The 22,487-nt window shown below is 38.6% G+C and overlaps 2 protein-coding genes across 3 annotated transcripts; one reads left to right on the top strand and one right to left on the bottom strand.

The window, feature by feature from the left end:
* The first annotated feature begins 1,764 nt into the window (after positions 1–1,764).
* On the top strand, positions 1,765–13,453 carry heca (hdc homolog, cell cycle regulator). Its single transcript, XM_044377400.1, has 5 exons — positions 1,765–2,157; positions 5,166–6,213; positions 8,177–8,343; positions 12,099–12,253; positions 12,431–13,453. Exons 1-5 carry the CDS (start codon positions 2,019–2,021, stop codon positions 12,593–12,595), a joined length of 1,674 nt encoding a protein of 557 aa, XP_044233335.1. The 5' UTR covers positions 1,765–2,018; the 3' UTR covers positions 12,596–13,453.
* Positions 13,454–13,662: 209 nt separating this feature from the next.
* mtif3 (mitochondrial translational initiation factor 3) lies at positions 13,663–18,562 on the bottom strand. Of its 2 annotated transcripts, none has more exons than XM_044377402.1 (4): positions 18,475–18,562; positions 16,255–16,717; positions 15,727–15,878; positions 13,663–14,543 (listed from the first exon to the last, which is right to left on the bottom strand). In XM_044377402.1, exons 2-4 carry the CDS (start codon positions 16,712–16,714, stop codon positions 14,292–14,294), a joined length of 864 nt encoding a protein of 287 aa, XP_044233337.1. In that variant the 5' UTR covers positions 16,715–16,717; positions 18,475–18,562; the 3' UTR covers positions 13,663–14,291. The 2 variants fall into 2 exon arrangements, with proteins under 2 accessions (XP_044233337.1, XP_044233336.1); XM_044377401.1 differs by lacking the exon at positions 18,475–18,562 and adding an exon at positions 17,956–18,093.
* Positions 18,563–22,487: the final 3,925 nt, after the last annotated feature.

The following is a 22,487-nucleotide window of genomic DNA, read 5'->3' as shown; positions in this document are numbered from 1 at the left end:
TTATGTAAGAGCAAAAAAATCCTCTCATCTGAGAGGCTGGAACTCATAAATGTTTTACATGTGTGCTTAGAAGGATTAATTGGTTTTACGAACGTCAGTGGTGGAAGAAACATTCAGATCCTTTACTTAAGTAAAAGTACCAATAGCAATGTAAAAATACGCCATTACAAGTAAAATTCTGCATTGAAAATTCTACTTATGCAAAAAGTACAGAAGTATTATCAGCCAAGTATACTTAAAGTGTTAAAGGAGAAATACTAATTTCATCCCTTTGACTGATATATTATTATATATTAATACTGAAGCAGCATGTTACTGTTGTAGCTATTCATACACAGTTAGCTAGTTTAGTCCAGTGGTTCCCCACCTAGGGGTCATGCCCCTCCAAAGGGTCACCAGATAAATGTGAGGGGTCATGAGATGATTAATGAGAGAGGAAAATCAAGTTGCTGAATCTCCTGCACCAGCAAATTTATTTCATGAGGGACATCCATTGTTGCGAGAGAAGGGAACAAAAGCAATTGAACGAGACAAACATTTTAAAGAAAAAAGATTTGTTAGCTTGAAGTAAGTCTGCTGATTTCTTAAAAGCAACAATACATTGTAGGATTGCAGCAATTAACCCTGGTACATAGCACCACCAGGCCAAACTCTATTCAAAAATCTGCTATTTTAATGCTCAGTTGCTTTAAGGAAAAAGTAAATGCCTTCTTAAACATAACATTTCTTTCATTAAGGTGTACCTCAGATCGTACAGTGCCAATACAGAGATGTAAAAATACTCCATTACAAGTAAAAGTCCTGCATGAAAAATCCTAATTAAGTAAAAGTACATAAGTATTATCAGCTTGATGTAGTTCAAGTATTGCAGTAAAAGTAGTGGTTTGGTCCCTCTGACTGATATATTATTATATATGACATCATTAGATTATTAATAGTGAAGCATCAGAGCGGCATGTTACTGTTGTAGCTGCTGGAGGTGGAGCTGATTTCAACTACTTTATATACAGTTAGCTAGTTTAATTCAGTCTTTCCCAACCTAGGGGTCGGGCCCCTCCAAAGGGTCACCAGATAAATCTGAGGGGTCTTGAGATGATTAATGGGAGAGAAAAGAAGAAAAAACAAAGTTCTGATACACAAATCTGTTTTCAGTTTTTGGACTTTTTCTCTAATCTTTGGTTTTTGGTGAAATATTGGATCATTTGAACATTTATTGAAATGAAACCATGTGAGAAATTTAGAGGGAAAAATCACTATTTGGTGGAGCTGTTAACAACTCATAGACATCTGAAATGTGACCCCGACTACACACTGCTTTTTGTAAGATGTCAGAAGACAAAAATGTTGGAAACCACTGGTTTAATCTGTAACAATGTGTTGTATTTTAAAAGCTTGTTATATTATCCATTGTGTCAAATCTTCATCTGAAAAGTAACTAAAGCTGTCAAATAAATGCAGTGGAGTAGAAAGTACAATATTTCCCTCTGAAATGTAGTAGAGTAGAAGTATAAAGTAGCATCAAATGGAAATACTCAAGTAAAGTACCTAAAAATTGTACTTAAGTACAGTACTCGACCAAATATACTTTCCGCCACTGCCAAATGGTTATTGATTAATTTTTGTAATCGTCGTTTCAGTTTCAAAATAAAATAAATAAACGGAAGCATTTAAAGCTGTAAATTACGGGGTTTCCCACAGGACGAGAACGCATCATAAAACGTTGACAACCAATGCCGGGGGTCCTGTGACGTCAGGGGGTGGAAGAAAGCAGCAGAGCAGGAATCAAAACAAGAGACGGACACGCCTTCGTCCTGAAAGGTTATAGCAGCTTTATTCCTCATGACTGTTGCTGTCAGAGCTGCACAGAAGCAGGCCTGTCGTCCACGAGGAGGCGAAAAACAACAGCAGCACACTGCAAAAACACCTCTGCACAAATGGAGTCCACAGAAATGTCAGACAGCGTTGACAGCAGTCGTTGATACGGGTCGAAAATAACACTGACACCCGAATCCTGTAAAATGCCCAACCAGAAGAGCAACAAGGGAAAGAAAAGCAAACGCACTAACAGTAGCGGAGATGAGCAGGAAAATGGAGCCTGTGCGGCCGCAACAGGAGGCGCAGCCGCGGCGGCTGCACCCAGAAACGAGCGCTCGAGCGGTAAGAGAGGAAGCGGACAGATGGAGAAGTTTGCTGATGCTGCCTGTCTTCCTGCGAGGGGAAGCTCTGTGACAGACATGCACTGCGACGTTGCAAATGTTTCTGTCCCCCACTCCACACTTCTTTCTTATCTGGAGAGCAGCCGTGCCAAACTTGGGTTAAAAAATACAGCAGTTTAATGGTTGTCAGATTATCGGCATACACAGGCTACACTGGTCGATCACGACTTCAGGCCTTCTATGAAACGATGTGGGTTTTTTGATCGTCTGTGTTTACATGAAGCAGCAAGTAGCTGGCGCTCAGCTGCCCTGAGATCTCTGTGCTGTGTAGCTGGTTTACAGTCTGTTTTTAAGCGCCACTGTGGTGTGTTTTGGTGCAAGTATATTTGTGGGAACAGCGAGCAAACACGATGGAAATGTACTCAAGCAGGTGTTGCTTGCTGTGTCGGATGTGAGCAGAAGTGGAGAGCTGCTGTTGCTGTTTTGTAAATCCGGTTCAGTCATGATTTAACAGGTTCGATTAGTGCCTGAGGAGCAATACATCTTTAAATTGTCAGATTTATTAAGGGAGTTTGGCACGTCCTCTTGTTACTCTTGGAGAAAAAAAAGAATATCACCTATGAACATAATATGGCTTGTTGTGAGATGTAGTCTTAAGTTTTAATGGCACAGTGCGGTTATTCTGTGAATATTATTACATGCACATTACTGACCGATGGCTGCCAACCTTACACTTAATGTGTGTGTGTGTGTGTGTGTGCTGCCGTGCAGGCCTCAGCTGTGTTTTCCTGACGCGCACCTTGTCCACACAGTGTTTGGTTGTGGCCTTCCTCAGGGGTAATACTGACACCTCACCGCTTGTCTGCGCACTCAAGTTCAACTTCATCCCATACAGACTTGAAATAGCTTGAAAAAGTCACCCTTGCAAGCTTCTTGCACTCACACTTCATGTGGTACAAATGTAGTTTCTGACTATGACTTTGGAAAACCGTCTCACCTCATATGTGAACTAATCCGCTGCTCATCTTTATGTCTATTACTACTTTGTAATGAGATTTTTTTTATGTAGATCTGTTATAACTGTATTGTGTTATGAGGGTAAAACACTGATTAGTGCACTTCTATAATATTACTGTGGAATTATATTAGGGAATATAACATAAGTTATGGACTTTATAATTACAATGATGAACAAATACTCCTAAAGCAATGTATTTATATTTACTTTTCAGAACTGTAAAAAGTATTTTTTTTAGTCATCATATGCAATATCCTTTTGAAATGTAGCTGAAACTATTAATCAATCAACTATTTTGATCAGTGATTTTCATTTTACAAGCAAAAATGCAAAAACATTTGATGGTTCCAGCTTCTCAATTGTGAGATTCGCTGCTTTTTTGTCTTAAATTAAAGTGAACTGAATTATCATTGGGTGTTGGGCAGTCGGCCATACAAAACAAGCTATAATATGTCACCATGGGCCTTTTTAATATTTTCTAATATCTTAGTAATTAACAATTAACCATTTAATGAGTTAACAGAGGAAACAGGTGGCTTCTCCTGCAATGAAATTCAGTCGCGTGTTCTGCCTTTAGAAAAAAAAACAGAACAAAGTCAGGGAAAAAAGCAGCAAAAAGAATCACCTCACATATTGATCTTTTGATGAATTTATTCACAATCAATAGGCTGGCAATTTATCAATGATTAATCAGTTACTCAAGAACATAGTGAGCAGATACTTACAGTGTAATTGATGGGGGACAAAATCCAAAGTCCTCCTTCTGCACAAAAACAGATTTAAAAGTTTATCTGAAGCTAATATGAAGCTTCAGCATCCAAATGAGTCAAATCAAGTAGATATCTTTCAACGTTTCAGTCTTTTTAGTGCCAAAGTCCCTCTTTTTGTTACTAAACTTCCACTGCAGCTCAACAGGGAAGCACAAAGAGGGAATTTGATGGTAAAAAGACATGTAAATGTGTCAGATATCCACTTGATATGACTAACTCAGACTGCTGAAGCCTCATATAAGCTTCACATCAACTTTTAAATGCATTTTTGCACAAAATCGTGAACCTATCCTTTAAGTCAAATGTATACATTTACTTTTCAGAACATTCAAATAAATGTATTGTTAAGTCAACTTAGAAAATATCTTACTATAACTGTTGTTTACTCCTGCGTCTCTGTGTCGAAGCAAGACTCATCTCAAGATTCATTCGTGCTGAACTCTTAACTAAATGTAGACGTTTATCAGTTTTTCCAGTAAAATGATGCTAAAAATGTTATGTGGTGACTTAGAAAAGACACAAAAACGCTGACAGTGTACCGGAAAAGGAAGGAGGAAACTATCCCCCTACACACACACACACACACACACACACACACACACACCCACAGTGTGTTATCATGAGCTGCTCCTTGTAGAGAGACTGAGTGCCCACATTCGCTTGATTCACATCCAGACTTGACAATAATTGGCAGAGCTTGAATAGAGCTGCTCTCAGGCTTCCGGGTGGGCGGCCTAGTTGAATTTCATAAATTGATGCAAGAGCACAGAAATCCCCCTTTTCTTAAAAAAACATTTGCATTTATTGTTGTGTGATGCTGGTGATGTTGCGAATGTAATATCTGATGGAGAGACAGCTTCAATTGTGTTGTTGTCCATTTAAATCAGTGCTTTGTGGAGATATAATGTCAAAATGAACAACAAAATGAATTTACTCGATTAATCGATTCATTGTTTGGTCTACAGCTTCTCAAATATGAGAATTATTTCAGTGTAAATTGAATATATTTGGACTTTAGGATGTCACTGTGAGCTTTATAAACTTTATAAACCATTTAAAGACTAAACAATGAATCAGTTAATTCAAAAATAATCTTCCAGTTAATCTATATGAAAATAATTGTTAGTTGCAGCTGTATAATTTGTAAAATAAATGTGAAATTTTGATGAGAACACATCAAATGATGCTCTCCGGTCTCCCCTCCTGTCTTTACTCATCCAGAGGTCCAGTGTGCGACCCCTCTCGGCTGCAGCCTGGCCCGGTCCATTGACCTTGAGAAGGACGACTACCAGCGGGTGCTGTGCAACAACGAGCTCTGCCCTTACGGGAACTGGATGCATCTGCAGTGTTTCTACGAGTGGGAGAGCTCCATTCTTGTCCAGTTTAACTGCATCGGCCGGGCGCGCTCCTGGAACGAGAAGCAGTGCCGCCAGAACATGTGGACCAAGAAAGGCTACGACCTGGCCTTCAGGTTCTGCTCCTGCCGCTGCGGCCAGGGTCATCTGAAGAAAGACACCGACTGGTATCAGGTGAAGCGCATGCAGGATGAGCGTAAGAAGAAGCCATCTGAGAGGAGCACGGGTAGGACGGGGGCCAGTGGGGGTGCTTCGGGACCTGGGGACGGGCTTTTTGAGGAGCCCAAGAAAAGCAAGCCACTGGCAGGAGGAGGAGGAGGTAAAGTAGCTCACAGAGCGTCTAGTCAGGAGCTACCTCGCAGACAATCAGTGGACCGTCAGAACTCTATAGAGAGAGGAGCAGCAGCAGCAGCAGCAGCAGGAGGAGCTTTTCCTCTGGGGCCTCCTCAGAAGTCTCCATGTGACTCCCCGGGACAGTCTCCTCCGACCGGCTTCTCCTCTCCTACTGCTGTCCTCGCAGCAGGAGGGGGAGCAGCAGGTTTTCGGGGTTCCCGTCAGCTGGGAGAGTTCCTCAAATCAGCTGTCCACATGGACACGCAGAGGAAACACCTTTTAGTCGGGGGAGCCCTCAGCCGGAGCGGCGGTTGCTCCATGGGAGTCTCCGGCGGTGGGCCCGATGGTCCCCATCTTTCCCCCGGGTCTGTTCTCCCCCTGCCGCTGTCCTTCGCCCTCCCACTTCACCACCGGCTCACCTCCGGCAGCGTGGGTGACGGCGCCCACCCTCACCCGGTGCAGTTCTTGAGGAGGCTGGACCTCTCGGAGCTCCTCACCCACATCCCTCGCCATAAACTCAACACCTACCACGTCCGCATGGAGGACGATGCCCAGGCAGGCCAGGGGGAAGAGCTGCGCAGGTAGGCCTTTTTTCATTATTTGTCATAAAATTTGTTCTTCTGCTTCTTAGTCCTGATTGTCAATTATCTGATAAACACGTATCTGCACATAGATATATAAAGACAACTATTTTATTGAGATTTAGAAAAACATTTTTTTACTCTTTTTCTGCTGTTAAAATGACAAAATTGCCTTGTTTTTATAAGTTTCTTTCATTCAGTACACCTCTGAGCAGCTCTAGCATCACCGTAAAACATAATCTCTGGAGGTTAATTGCTAATTTAGAGTGTTATTGCTCCAAATTCCAGAAAGATCACAGTGACAATTTGCAGAATTTAACAGCCTTGCTTGTGATACAGTTTATTTGGTTTGGAATCCGTCTTAAATAGCAGAGGTTTATCCTCAGTGCCAGCAGCTTTAACCATAACACAGTGAACGCTCATAATGGCTTTGATGTTGCAAAAGGCCAACCAGTATAATGTGATTAACTTTGACACTGTGCGTCCATGACAGTAATGTTCCTTTATGTTTATGTTATAAACAGTGTAAAAAAAAAATAAAAGAGAAACACTGCTGCAAAGATTTGATTGAATTTGGGTCTGTGTTATAAATAAAATCATTACTTGGCTAAATTAACCTGAATGCTTAGTCATGATTTATGTTTAAGCCTCTGAAACAGCATTTAAAATACTATGAGACAAAAGAAAATACATTATTAGAAGGTGTAGGGTGCTTTCCATCCAGCTAATTATTCTTCCTCCTGTCCTCCTTTCTCTGTGCTGCAGAACAGCAAATGATCATTTTTAGTCCCATAATATCAGCCTGAGACTAAAACAGGACATCAGACTAGAGCTGCAACTAACCATTATTTTCATTACCGATTAGACAGCCGATTGTTTTCTCAATAGATCAATAATCATGTTGTCTATAAAATGTCAGAAAATAGTGAGAAATGCCTGTTATAATCTCTTAGAGCTCAGTGTGACAGCTTTAAATATTTTTGTTTTGTCCAATCAACAGCCCAAAATCTAAAGATATTCAGTTTACTATCATGTATGACACAGAAGAGCTTCAAATTCTCACAAGTTAGAAGCTGCAAATGTTCAGCCTTTGTCCTTAAAAGAGTGACTGAAATGATTGTTCGATTATCAGAATAGTTGCCAATTAATTTCCGTAGCAGCTCGTTAGTTGTTATTTATGCAACTTATAGCTGTTTTTATTGATCCCTCAGTAAGAAACCAGCCAGACACTGCAGGACATCTATAATCAGTAAATGAGCAGCTGTCATCAGGCACCAGTTATTTCTCTTTTAAACTGTTTGACAGTTGAGATGCGTCCTGAGTAACTGCCATCCCATCAAAAGGACACTGGAATGTCCCTACATGCTTGTGTCTTTACCTTTGTGTTTCACATCCCTGTTTGGAGGAGCTAAGATGCGAGGAGGAGAGGGAGACAATGAGCCATGTCAACCAAACGGAAAGCACCCCTAGTCATCGGATTGACTTTTTAGGTTTAGTATTACTCAGCTTTAGGGCTGCAACTAAAAATTTCAATTGATTGATCTGTTGATTATTTTCTCGATTAATCAATTCATTTTTTTGGTCTATAAAACATCAGAAAATAGTGAAAAATATTGATCTTCATTTCCCAAAGCCCAAGAGTTGTCCTCAAATGTCTTGTTCTGTCCTGACCAACAGTCCACAACCTAAAGATATGAAGTTTACTATCATAGAAGACTAAAGAAACCGGAAAATATGCACATTTAAGAAGCTGGAACCAGAGAATTTTGGCATTTTTCTTAAAAATTACTCAAAACGATCAATTGATTATCAAAACATCTGCTTTTCTATTGATTGACTAACTGATTAATCGACTAATCGTTGCCTCTCTACTCAGCTTGTTTTGAAAGATTCACTAAAACCATCGAGAAAAGTTCTGAACCGTTCACTTGTTTCATATTGTGTCCATACTCTCGTCCTGTAGGTTTATCCTGTCAGCCCTCAGTGCGAGCCAGAGAAACGTGGTCAACTGTGCGTTGTGTCACCGGGCGCTGCCTGTGTTTGAACAGTTTCCTCTGGTGGACGGGACACTGTTTCTCAGCCCCTCACGCCATGACGAGATTGAGTACGACGTCCCCTGCCACCTGCAAGGTCAGACCCGCTTTCAAGATCATGTCATCACCCGAGGTTATTTCACACCAGTACACGGTGGATGAAGTTGACATAGTTCAAATATTTTGTACATGACAGTTCACATACAGTAAGATTCACAAATATGAAAAAGTAAAGACCCACAATTAAAGATTTTTATTTGTCTCATCCTGTGCAAACAAACTGATGCTGAGAAACACATGTTATTTAAAAATATATGAGCATGGGAAATGAGGAAAATAATCTACCACACACCCATCAAATCTGAGACTAAAAGTTTATTCTTGACTTGGAACAGCGCAGGTCACAAAACGATCTCATTACTGATTTAATAGCTGTACCGGTGGTTTCGATCATAACACATGTTCTTCCTCATTAAATGGATTTGTCCAGTTGTTATAATACTGGGTTCAGTTACATTTATTCAAATTTAAACATTTCAACGTTCAAATTTCCATTTTTCTGAGCACTTTAAGAAATGGAAATTTGAACATCTGCAATTCATTGACAAGAGGGCAACTCTGTCTGCTGAGGAAGACCGTGTGATAACGATCAAAAGCTCCAGAAGAGCTACTAAATGGACCTTGTGGTGAGATTGTTTTTTTTTTCAACTATCAAGTTGAATTTGTAATAACCTTAGAAGATAAGAATTCACACATTTTAATTCTGTTTATTCTATATTACTATAAAAAAACATGTAAATGTATCGGGTCATTATACACTTTAATACTTATATTACATATATTTATAGTTTATATTTATATTTCTAATTCTTACTTTTATTCTAATTATTATTGGTTATTGCACAGTAGCCTTTTCAGCAGAGCCTCAAGAGTATGCCTCCCTGCATTTCACTGCACATATTATATAAGTATATGATAAATAAAAGCTTTGAATCTTTTGAATCCTTACTAATTAAACTATATTCAGTTTGTATAAAGCAGTGCATACAAACCCTTTTGCCTTATGAGCCCTTAAATTAAGCAGTTTCTACAAGCTGTGAACTGTTCCATCAGTCATTTTCAGATTGTGACATTTAAATCATTTTTCAGTGGGTCCTGAATGCAACAAGGTGCAGTATTTAATTATCTGAGAAGCAACATTATTGCATAGTGCAACAAAAACACATGAAGCAGTCAAGGTTGCTGCTAATTAGAGAAAACTATACATATTTAGTGGTTACAAATAAATCTTCATATGTTACGTTCCTCAATTTGATATTCGTTTTCTACCCAACATGTTCAAACTTAGCTTTCCATTGCATAAAGGCAACTGGTTAAACAATCAATGAGCCCATCTGTACTGTGTATATAGACATAGAAAGACTCTCCTCTGGCTTCTGCACAGTCTAGCATGAATGTGAATCAGCACAGCGGCCGCATGAAGCTTCTTTGATGTGCTGGCCCACCAGCTTTGATATGTATGATGCTTGATATGCATCAATATGAAAGGATGATTTATTCAGTTTTTCATGCTTTTTTGTCAGGCTGAATAGAAATGTAGGTACAGTTAAACAATGGAGTTTGATTAAGATTTGTTAGTGTGGCTGTTGCTTTCTTTATTCAAAGTTTTTCCCTTTAAGATAGAAAAGTGTGGAGTAGCGCTGCAGCGATTAATCGATTAGTCGATTGACAGAAAATTAATCGGTAACTGTTTTTATAATCAGTTAATCATTTCAGTCATTTTATGGTTCCATCTTTTAAAAATGTTGATGTTTTTCTTTGTCATATATGGCAATAAATTGAATGTCTTTTAAGTTTTTGGACTCTGAAAAAAACATCACCATGACCTCTGAGAAATTGTGAATGCCATTTTTTTAACAATTCATTGACTAAACGAATAACTGATTAATTGAAAAACAATCTGCAGATTAATCGCTAATGAAAATAATTGAAAACACATCAGGGGCCTTGTTCACTTAGTATTTTATCTTACCACTAGGAGTCCTCCTAAGTCCTCGTTAGCGTTCCTAATTAAGAGTTTCATCAATGAACCTGCTCACTATCTCCACAGTGATTGGTTGACAGGTGACTGGACTGTGTCAGTGAATGTTAAACAGCAGCATGATTAAATAGATAGAATAGGATTAATAGATTCTGTATATGTGTAGTATAGAAAGATTTCATAAATGAAATTAGGTAAAATATTTACTTGTACTGTAGATTGTATTTAACAAACACCATCTACATGTTGATACTGATACTATTGTTTGGATAACTCTACATATAGAGTCCATTTTACCGGAGAATCCAGCAATGACCATGAAATCAGCTTTATTCATTTATTTGTTGCAGTTGGTGATTATTTAATTTACATTTCAACTGGCAAACAAAAGCATTAAGAGGGTATCTTGGCATTACGTTCCTCAGTGTTGAATTGCATTTTCCAGTGGAGAATTGTGTCAACCCTTATTTCTGGTGTTATTCTATTGTTTTAATGTTTCGGTACACAGATTGAATTGAATCCTGATGTCAAAAAATGCTTTCCAAAGTTCATTATTGTTGAATTTTTCCAAAATCTGGATGCAAGGGGGCACATTACCTGCATCTTGTGAGCAGGCGTCAGCAACTTAGGAGTCCTCTGGACTACTTCTAACTTCTCTCAGACTTAGGAGCTACTTTTAGCCCTAAAATGCTTTGTGAATTAGTCTGAAGACCAAAAATGTAGGAATCCTAAAGTTAGGACTGACATACTCCTTATTTTTAGAGTTTTTCCTAAGTCAGCCAGTTACAAGCTACTTTTAGCTTCGGGATGTTTTGTGAAAATGACCCCAGAACACCAAAATCATGGCTCTATTGTGACTGATTTATGTTAGAGTGGCTCTGACTACATTTATGTATACAGTGATTTATACAGTAAGCTGCTTTGTGTTTCCTCTGTAACTTTGGTTTGATGGACTTTAAAGGATGGGTTCTCAAGTCTTTCTTAAAACAACAGTCAGGAGCCCAAATGAACATTGAAATAGGTTTTTCTTGCCATAATCATTCCTCCTGTTTATTACAATGTAAGTGATGGGTGACAAAATTCACAGTCTTCCTTCTGTGCAAATATTTTTGAAGTTTATATAAAGCTAATGTGAAGCTTCAGCTGTTCAAATGAGTCAAATCAAGTAGATTTTCAATATTGCAGTCTTTTCAGTGCCAAAGTTCCTCTTTTTGTTACTATACTTCCACCACAGCTCAACAGGGAAACACTGTCTGAGGAAACACAAAGAGGGAATTTGATGCTAAAAAGACTGTAAATGTGTCAGATATCCACTTGATATGACTAACTCAGACTGCTGAAGCCTCATATAAGCTTCAGATAAACTTTTAAATACATTTTTGCACAAAATGACTGTGTGGACACACTGAATTTTGGCCTCCATCACTTACATTGAAAGCACATTTGAAGGAAATCGTTTAATAGCCAGTATGAACAGGAGAGAAAATGCATTTTTATACTTGCTAATCTTTTATTTCTTTAGGAAATTAAATCACATCTATGCGGAAATTCAGCAGCAATATCATCAGTAATGATCAACTTCTCTGACTGTCTAGTCACTCAGGCTGCTCAGATCCATACATGAAGAGACTCAGAAGCACTGATCTGATTTTGCTTGCAGCGTAGAAGCAAATCAAGCCACAAATATAATCAAAAGTTTATTTTATCGATTTTCTTAGCTTATAAATAAGCCACTCCTGCGGAAAGACAAACCAACTGTTCTTGCTATTTAGTCAATGTAACAACTAACTATATTTCTTCATTTCTAACAGGCAGGTTAATGCACCTCTATGCCATCTGTGTGGACTGTCTAGAAGGCGTCCACAAGATCGTCTGCATCAAGTGCAAGTCACGCTGGGATGGGAGCTGGCACCAACTGGGCACCATGTACACCTACGACATACTGGCTGCTTCACCGTGTTGTCAGGTACAAACACTGACCTCTGTTGAGTGGAGTCAGTTCATTTAAAAGTGGGTAAAAAAAAAAAGCTGTGAATCTACAAAATGTCAGAGGTGATGGGACGCTATTTCCTGTAGTGATCGACACTAATACTGGAGTTTGTTTAATGGACCTGCCTCCCCTCTCCTCTCCATGTGTCCTCAGGCTCGTCTCAACTGTAAGCACTGCGGGAAGCCGGTGGTGGACGTTCGGGTCGGGATGCAGTATTTCTCAGAGTACAGCAACGTCCAGCAGTGCCCTCACTGCGGCAACCTGGACTATCACTTTGTTAAACCTTTCTCCTCCTACAAAGTACTCGAGGCTTATTGACAAATGTTGTCCATGCATGCTAGTTGAGCTGCTTTTGTTCTTATTTTTTTCTAACACAATCTAGGAAAGATTTTATTTTTTTGGGCCTTAAGGTGGTTTTTAAGTTCTCTCTTCTTCGGTTTCTTTTGTATGTATAGAAAAAGTATGACTCTAGTTTAAAAAAAAAAAGAAAAAAAAGTTCCAAGACAGTATCTCTGCTGTTCCAGGAAGGTGTTGATAAAGTGTGGAACTGACGCTGCAGTCAAGCAAACACATTTATCTGTGACAAGTGAATGTATCTGTACGCCAAATTTGTTTTATTTTTTACCAAAAAAACCCATAAAGATGGATCTCGAATAAAGCAGAGAAAGAGACACGTTGGTGTTTGTTTGATGTCTTTATCACATCTCAGACATTTTCTTAATCAAGGAAAGCAGGGCGTTGTTATAAAAACCCTTGTTGAGAATGAACATAATGGGTGAATGGACTGCCTCATCCACGATATTTTCACATTATTGTGTTAATAAGTCATCATGGGACTAATCAATGATGATCTTCACCTGCTTCACATAGATCAAATTTAACTCCCTGATAATCAGCATCATGATTCCATCAAATCGCCATTTTTTGTTTCTTCACATTAGGGGTTTCTGTGTGTGTGTACTCCAACACATTTTGGGTTCAAAAGTCTGTTATGTGAGGACACACCTCCCATCTTGGGACAAACATCTGCTCACCACCATTATCCCATTTAAAGACAACTGACAAATTAAAGGAACATGTTTACAGCTATGGTAGCAGCTCGTTGATGCTACTTGTACTTAGGCACAGTTGTACTTTGAGCGAAATGCTAATGTCAGCAGGCTAACATGCTCACAATGACAATATTGACATACTGATGTTGAGCAGGTATAATGTTTACCATGTTCAGCGTCTTATGTGAGTGTGTTAGCATGCTAACATTTGCTTATTAGCATTAAACACAAAGTACAGTTGAGGCTGATGGGAGTGTCATTACTGTGGTTCTATGAGTACCAAATTTTTATGACAATCCATCCAAGAAATTTCACTAAAAAACACAAAAGTCAACCCACTAGTGTCATTAGAGGAAAGTCATAAGGCTTCCTCCTCTGGGGAACATGAATGTTTGTACAAAAATTCATTTTTGATGCTTCCATACAGGTGTACAGCATGACAGAATTGAATAATCAACATCCTAACATGTATAACACTGATAAGATGATCAATTCTGGATCAAGATGGCAAGAAGAAAAGGTCTGAGCGACTTTATCCTACAATTCGAGTAAAAACGTCTTCTGACAGGAGTGGTTTCTTACAGGATGACGATGTCTCTGTCGAGAGGGCATGAAGGGTCACTGGAATGGTTTCCTCTGAATCATGGCCTGCACAAATCAAATTTTGGTCTGTTGTTACCTAAAATCCTACGGCAACTAGCCAGCCAGTTATTTAGCCTTAATGTTGGCTAGTATGCTGTAATATGAGAACTAACTCATACCAAAGAAAGTTCCTCCGCCTCCTTTGAAGAACATGGCCTATGGTGACTGTTTCAGAGGAGTGAAGCTTAGTCTTCAAGTCACACCAAACTTTATATGTCAAACATGCCCTTAAATATTTTCACACTACGAGAAAATCCTGATTAAGGATTTTACACCAAAACGTGACATTTAGGAACAGATGTCAGCTTGTTTTTGTGGTTTCACTGCTGCGTAGACCCTTCTGTTGTGTCCGTGTTGCTAACAGGCGATGGTGTTTTGGGCTGAGCGGCCTGTGAACTGGAGTTGGCAGACTGCGACGGTGAAGTCTTATTTTTCTTCATTTGCGACAGTTCCTTGGCTGAAGGTGGTCGGATGACACACATGGCTGCTTGACCATCACGTATGACTTTTGGCTTGGAAACAAATCCCACCATTACCTCCATTTGTTGCACTATCTGCTCCAGATTTGTGTCCTGCGGGAAATAAAAGCACATATGTTTAAGATTTGCTATTGAAGAAAACTTTTGAGGGAATTCATTGTCCAATATGTGACCATAAAACATAAAAGTATAATGGTCCTGCATCTTCTTAGCTGTTAAGGCAAAATTCAACATCGCAGTTTGGCAAACGGCATGAAGAGAAGATGAGAGGACAGCAGAAGCTGCAGTTTGACTGACAATCAGTGACATGCAACTTTTACTTAAGTTAGGCTTACTGGCAACAACAAACTTCACCTACTGAAATGTAACATAAACATGTACAGTATATAAAGTAACACAGCATGAAAAGTAACTGCAACTTCCAATTACTGTCTATTATTTTCTCGATTAATTGATGAATAGTTACTTCCAGAAAATAGAGCCCAACGTTACAATAGCTTCTTTTGTTTGACCCAAAATCTAAAGATATTTAGTTTACAGCAGCAAATCCTCAATTTGAGAGGCTGGAGGCAGAGAATTTGTTGCATTTTTGCTGAAAACCCCAACAAATACAACTGTGTGAATGATAGCTCAGTACATACTAGAGCCTGACCAATAGTGACATTGATAATTGAAAGTTGTTTTTTAAAAATCTGATATATATTTTTAACATAAACAGTTAATTTTTGATTAAAATCTCTTAAATTTGGTTATTAAAGAATTTTGACTAAGATGTCCTGAGTGGGACATTTTTCAACTGAAAAGTAAACTCGTCAGTGGTGACACTGTTTCTTAAGTACCTCAAATATCTTTGACATTTCTGTAGTATGGGATGCAGATATATCTTACAGAGTATTTGAGTGTCTTGAAAGGACATTATCTGACCACATTATTTGTCATGTATATAATTCTGAACCACTAACCACAAAAGAAAATATTCAAAAAACAATCACAGGCACAATCGTAAAAAGGTTTTAAACAAGATTTCATTTTCCATGCCTAAAATTACAGTACTTTCCTTTAGCTTGAGCTGTTTTGTATGTAGTTCATTCTGTCAGCTTTGTTCATGAAAGTCAGGAAATCATGTGTTTAATCTTTGTATCTGTGTGTCCACAATATCCAAATGTTTGTAACTGTAATTGTTCTCTAATCTCATTTCATCTCTCAACTGTAGCTATCAAATAAAAAAAGGCAAAAATATGTGAAAAACTTCTAAAACGTGAGTGTTCTTCCTCACCAGGTTGTCTGCGGGATGCATACGTCCCGACCGCAGAGTGATCCGAACGTGGTGCTTCTTCTCCAGCCAGCTCTCCACTTGTTTCAGTTTGGTTGTGAGGTCGTGAGTGCCGATGCCAGATGTAAGGGTGACTTCTTTCACCTGCACGGGGGCTGTAGAGAGAATACAGTCAAGCCCTGTTTTACAGCCCTGTTGTGTTACATTCTGTTTCACATATGGTTGGCTGGAGGATCTGCTGAATACTGTTGTGCTGAGATGGATCTGCCATGTTGAAAGTTAATGACTTACTTCAGAGTAATCGGGCCTCATTTTAAGAAACTTAAATCCTAAACAGTGATCAGTTAGTTAATAATTCCAATATCTTTTTTTTGGGATTCATTTTGGTTAAAATCTGGTTCTCTGAAAAAATGTATGGTCTGCAAATTGTAAGCAGCTCCCCGTCATTATACATACAGTGTATTAACTGGGGGAAAAAAGGTAGTGATGTATTTCTATTAGACTAAAGTCTCGTGCCAGGACACCACATACCTGCTTTAGCTTTCTGTTTCTCTCTCAGCCTCAGCTGTTCCTCGTGGATCTGTTTGCCGCTCATCAGACGGTACACGGGAGGGTCTTTATGTTCACTGAGCACCACCAATTTCAGACCTTTCTCATCCATGATTTTGAGCACATGTGCACGGTGCATGGTGCCCATGTTCTCGCCTGTCTCACTGATCACCTGTATCTCACGCTGCGGGATCTTGCGGCCGACGCTGGTGATCGTGGCATGTGCCCGGGGATCCTGCTTTTTTTTCTTCGGTGCAGGAGTCTGTTCTGCGTCGTCTACCGCTGTGGAGAACGGAGACCATCTCCAAGTGGTGGCGGCGGCAGCATTAGATCTTTCAGTGCATATGAGGAACCTTGATGCTGGTATCCTGTAGCCAGGACTGCCTCCACACGCAGCTCTCACCGTGTGGCTTAGCATCCACCTCACGCAACCTGCATACATAGTCTAAAATAGAGAGAAGACAATTGAGCTGCCAGATATGATAATGTGAAGCAGTGCACTTCAGGTAAAGATCACAATCAATCAGAGCTGCAACTAACGACTATCTTCATTATCATTTCATCTGCTGATTATGTTCTGGTTTAATTGATTAGTTGTTTGATCCATGAAATGTCAGAGAATGGTGAAAAAAATGTGAATCACTGTTTCCCAAAGCCCAAGATGACGTCAAATGTCTTGTTTTGTGCACAACTCAAAGATATTCAGTTTACTGTCATAGAGAACTAAAGAAACCAGAAAATATTCTCATTTACGAAGCTGGAATCAGAGAATTTGGACTTTTTCTTCTTAAAAATGACACAAAACGATTAACTGATTATCAAAATAGTTAGCGATTAATTTAATAGTTGAAAACTAAGGTCGTCACGATACCAGAATTTTAAGTATAAAAAAGTGTAAAAAAAAAAAGTATTAAAAAAATGATACTCGATACCTCTTTTGATACCACGGCAACAAGAGTGAAAAGCCCTAGGCACACAAAATAGGATATGTTTTTTCTTTTTTGTTTTATTAAGTTTGCCATGGTTAGTGGGTTTGTTGCTAGAGAGAGTGCTGTAACAGCCACAGGTTCAGGACCAGTTGATTTTCTTCCCTGTTGTTTCATCTGTGCAGACTTGGGTTGAAAATCTGAATACAAATCTGTTTTGTTTTTTTATAGTTTCTGTACTTTCAAGACTATCGAATGTATAATTAATGGAGATTGTATCGTTTTAAACATGTGGTATCAAAAAAGTATCGAAGTGTCAATACCTTACCGTTTTGACAACCTTACTGTGAACTAATCGCTTAATCGACTAATCATCACAGCTCTACAATCAATAATTTATTTCTAACCTGACTCTACAGGTTAGGCAGACTTGACATCACAAAAATACTGAGTGGATGTAAAGTCTAACTTAATCTGTGTACCATTAATGACCTCTCATTTGAAATTGATAAACATAATAAATCAACAGCCTGTTTTACAATTATGTTTTAATTTTAATATTTCTGTTTCCTTCCAGCAACACAACTTAAACATCTGCTTCTCCACAGCCAGCCTCCATTCAAATATCTGCCAATTAAAGGTTACCTTACTTATCTGTCACTGCACACACCACAAACACCCTAACTTCAGACGATTTTCCAAATCGTCAGGCTCCACTGTGTTATTCGGGATACATCAAACTTACTTCATTACTTACTTTGGGAAATTTTACACCTATTTGGATTTCAGCTGAGTTGGTTGACCTGTCGTTCTGACAAATGTCTGCAGTTAAAATAACCAATGTTAGGACGGTTGTGTCCACATTTAACCGATGGTTCATCAGTAATGTTATGCCGAACTGATCAGAAATGAACTGATGAACTAATGATTCATAAAACGTCTCACAGCAAATACAGTATATCTCACTGGAAGTGCAGTAACCTGTAAACATTAAATTGTCAGGTTTTACATGGGAGCACTGCTTAAAGCTGACAGGGCCATTTACAGTCATCTAGGCTGTGATAGGAAGATATGACATCTGAATTAATGAACTGTAGGTTTCATTGACACTTTGAACAAGTTGTCCTAAACGTACTAACGTGGTCTCCAATTACATACAAACAGAGTTTGTGTGTTACACATCACATCAATGCAGGAACTTGTGCTCAAATAACACACAAATGTGAATTTCGCTCACAGTAAATTATTCTGTCATCTGTTGTTGTTTTTTACTCACTTTAGATCAATGTCATACATTCATGCTCTCTGCAGGCTGACTGTTCTCGTCTTCCGCAATGTTCTTCTTCATTTATTTTTGTTTTCTTCTTCCTTTAGTTTTATTGGCGGTTGGCAAACAGCTTTCAGGCGCTTTAGCGCCACCCACTGATGTGGAGTGTGCACTACAGATCTGCCCTATCTAATATTTCTACCAGACAAAGAATTACAATCTAAACAATAGACACAATAATCATCATTAAATTTTAAAAAGGGAAACATAATACATAAATAAATAATACTAATATTTCTCAGATTCTATTCATTAATCTTGTTAATCTTAAATACTCTAGGAGGAGTTTCCAACACTTTAGAATACAGAGTAACACAGAATATTACTAATATTTTGTTCTCCAATATTTCTTAGTGCATTCTTTAAAACGTCTTTCTCCATACTGAAACATACTTCTGATAATGCAATCAAACATGGTCCACTGTTTCTTCCTCTCCAAAATATTCACACTTTCCATTATTATGCTTTCCAATCACATAAAGAGAACTGTTTAGACCAGTATGACCATTCCTCAATCTTGTTATAAGTCTCTCCTCAGACCCTGCAATCCCAACTAATGGTTTATTTTTTAAAAAGATATCTTCCTTTACTTTCTTTGTTCCATTCATTCTGCCACCTCTTGATTTGTTCCTTAATCACCACATTAGTATTTAATTTGTGTCAGAATAGATGCAATAAAACCACAATGTTGTCCCCTTCAGGACAAGGCAGGATCCACTGTTAGTTCATTAAAGGGTCAGTTCACAAATGTTCTTGCTTGCCCTCAGGTTTGCTTGACCAGGTTATGAGATTTCGACATCCACTCGCAGCATTGGAAAAAAAAAAAAAAAAAAAAAAATAGTAACATGACTTTTTGGAAAAAGATCAGTTTTGGAAGTATTTCACACTGTGCTATAAGTAAAAGTCCTGCATTCAAAATTGTACTTAATTAAGCTGAGTGGAACTGCAGAACAGGGTTAGGGTATATAACTATTTTAATGCAGCTTTATTGTCTCAGTTAAAGGAATAGTTTGACATTTTGGGAAATAAAATTATTTGCTTTATTGTCGAGAGGGGGGAAACAACAGTGAAGACAAGAAGTAGCCTAGTCTGGCACATAACCCCCCCATTAAACCACAAATTGGCAGTTCGGTTTTTATACAAATTTTGTGGACACAGTCAGCTGTTTCCCAGTTTTCCCAGTCTTTATTTCCAAGCTAAGCTAACTAGTTGCTGGTTGTAGCTTCATACTGAACAGACAGTTATGAGAGTGGGGAAAAAAAAGATGTATAAGATGAATGTAGCCTTCAAATAACAAACAGTGAGTCATGCAAAAACTAATCCCACAAGACATAGGAAATTTCATTGATAGTTTCATTTCCTGTTTCTGTTTTTTATGTGATGCTATAAATACTTAAACAGCTAGATTTTTATCAGTGTAAAGGACTAGACTCACTGGCTCTGTTTTTCAGTTTCAACAGTTCCAGCATGAAAAGATAGAAAGATAAAAAAAAAAAAGATATATCAATGTGGAGTGTATCAGGTCAAACTGGATGTTCTGTTCGGGATTTTCCTAATTTCATGGCAACCATTTGATTAGTTCCCAGACTTATATAGGAGTATTGGTGATTCATAGATACAAATAGGGAGAATCTTTCATTTTCTTTTTGGTCCTGTTGATGTCACTGTCACACCGTGTTAGTGTAGGTGCTGGTGTGTGATATGGGTGCCTCTCAAAAAAAATGTAATCTGAATTTATTTTGAATGATCATGAAGCCCGTTCTTTACAATGTCATGATTTTTTTTTATTGCTTTTTTAATTATGAGATTATTTGCAAGACATTAAAGGTGCAGTGTGTGTTATTTGGTGGCATTTGGTGGAACAGACTTGGCAGAAATGTAATATAATATTCATAAGTATGTTTTCATTAGTGTATAATCACCTGAAAATAAGAATCGTTGTCAGAATGAGCCATTTATATCTACATAGGGAGCAGGTCCTCTTCCACCGAGGCCGCAATGTAACACTGCCATGTTTCTATAGTAGCCCAGAAAAGACAAACCAAACAATGACTCTTAAGAGGGCCTTTCCTGTTTTGTTGCGAGTTCGTGGCCACCTTAGGTTCTCCTACATGCTTGGAGGGGGAGATGTACTCATTTAGTTGCAATCTGCAACCTCACCGCTAAATGCCACTAAATCCTACACATTGATCCTTTAACTATTTTTTTGTCATGAAGTAAGACTTTAAGTTTATTTTACAGCATACAACAAGCTCTGTACTTAAACCCTTAATTTAGAGAAACAAAAACTCAGCAAGAAAAAAAAAGTTTAATATAGAAGAGCAGCAGAGGAAGGATCTGTCTTTTTGGAAAGACACACATGCAAAAGGTTTCACTGGTACAAAAGACAGAGGAGGCAGAAGTAGAAATACAATACTGAGAAACAGAAACACAGTCTACTACCAAGAACTACAAAGCCACAAAATACTAGTAATATTCACAGAATTAAAGTATACAAGCTAATAGCAGAATTACAATATAGTATAGTATAGTATAGTATAGTATAGTATAGTATAGTATAGCATAGTATAGTATAGTATAGTATAGTATAGTATAGTATAGTATACCACAGAAGCCTTCAACTTTTGAGTTTATTGATTTGCACTGGTTTGGGCACTGGGCTTTGCACTGATTACTTTTACCTAAATAATATGTTGTGACCTGCCTCAAGAGAGACACACCAGTGTTAAGTTTTAACAAAAGATAAGTTTATTAAACTAAATTAAACCAAATTAAAGCGTTAACTAAATATTTCAAGCATGAGGTGTGGAAATCAGTGGTAGCAGTAGTTTATGGTGTGCATGGGTGTAAGATGTGTGTGTGTGTGTGTGTGTGTGTGTGTGTGTGTGTGTGTGTGTGTGTGTGTGTGTGTGTGTGTGTGTGTGTGTTGTAAGGTGCAAGAAAGTAAAACAAAGAACTAAATCAACAACCAAATCAAAAGGGCTGCCTGTGGGAGAGAGCAGGTATGCAGCAGCGCAGCATCCGAGTGTCAGAGAGTCAGTGAGAGAGTGAGCTGTGCTGCAGCCAGGACTTAAATAACCTGGGAGCACTGTGGGCGCTCAGGTGCTCCAGGTTACACTAGCAGTCACCTGCAGAACAAGGAGAGATACAGGTTAGTACCAGATCAAACCCCAAGATGGCACTAGAGCACATCACGCACAGTGGCGGACTCAGGCTGTCTCAGGGGCAGGGGCAAAAAAATATAAAGGGCACCTGATACCCCCACTTCACAATGTTTTTCTCCCATACAGTGCACCGTGTAGGGCACCTTTTTTCACTGAAAGGGTGAAAGGGCAGCCTATTCTGCACTTCAGTGTGTTAGCCTTAGGGGAACCCTAAATTGCACTTTTTCTTTTTTTTTTCTTTTATATTTTTTGTTCACTAGAAGGGCACCCATAGAGAACCTCCAGGTCACCTCATTACAACGGCATCACAGGGCACTGCATTACATCCTCCTCATTTAAAGGGCACATCATATTTTCTCATTTTTGGGGGTTCTTTACATGGCACCATCACATTTTCTTCCACTTCATTCCAGATTGTCACATATAGAGGCACTCTACAGGGCATTTCATCCTGATTTACCCATAACTGGACAGTGGTCATTACAGAACTTTTGTATTTTTCCTCCTTTGTGCGGGCACCTTAGAGGGCACTTTATCATAATGTGGGGAACTCTTAGAAGGCTTTTTATCATACTGTGGGGAAGACTTAGAGGGTATTTTATCATAATGTGGGGGTACTGCCCTGAGACAGCGACCGTTAATTAAGCATTAAATCATATTTTAAAGGTAGTAGTTTGCAGATATGATCCTTCATAGGTTCATGAGGTTCCTAAGGACATTTTTGTATATGTAAACCATCTCTTGGATTTGTAGGCTATTTAATGTTGTGAATACATTACAAAATATTGTATTCTAAGC

Source organism: Thunnus albacares, chromosome 16, assembly GCF_914725855.1.
Source record: "Thunnus albacares chromosome 16, fThuAlb1.1, whole genome shotgun sequence".
Taxonomy (NCBI): Eukaryota; Metazoa; Chordata; class Actinopteri; order Scombriformes; family Scombridae; genus Thunnus; species Thunnus albacares.
This window is presented reverse-complemented; position numbering and strand designations above follow the sequence as displayed.

Excerpts from the sequence above, each read along its gene's own strand:
- mtif3 (XM_044377401.1), bottom strand. The coding sequence starts at position 18,078 with ATGAACCATCGGTTAAATGTGGACACAACCGTCCTAACATTGGTTATT. Across the intron at positions 15,879-16,254 it reads GAAACAGAAAGCTAAAGCAG|CCCCCGTGCAGGTGAAAGAA; the intron begins GTATGTGGTGTC and ends TTCTCTCTACAG. Across the intron at positions 14,544-15,726 it reads TGCATCCCGCAGACAACCTG|GACACAAATCTGGAGCAGAT; the intron begins GTGAGGAAGAAC and ends TATTTCCCGCAG.
- heca (XM_044377400.1), top strand. The coding sequence starts at position 2,019 with ATGCCCAACCAGAAGAGCAACAAGGGAAAGAAAAGCAAACGCACTAAC. Across the intron at positions 2,158-5,165 it reads CAGAAACGAGCGCTCGAGCG|AGGTCCAGTGTGCGACCCCT; the intron begins GTAAGAGAGGAA and ends TTACTCATCCAG. Across the intron at positions 8,344-12,098 it reads CGTCCCCTGCCACCTGCAAG|GCAGGTTAATGCACCTCTAT; the intron begins GTCAGACCCGCT and ends CATTTCTAACAG.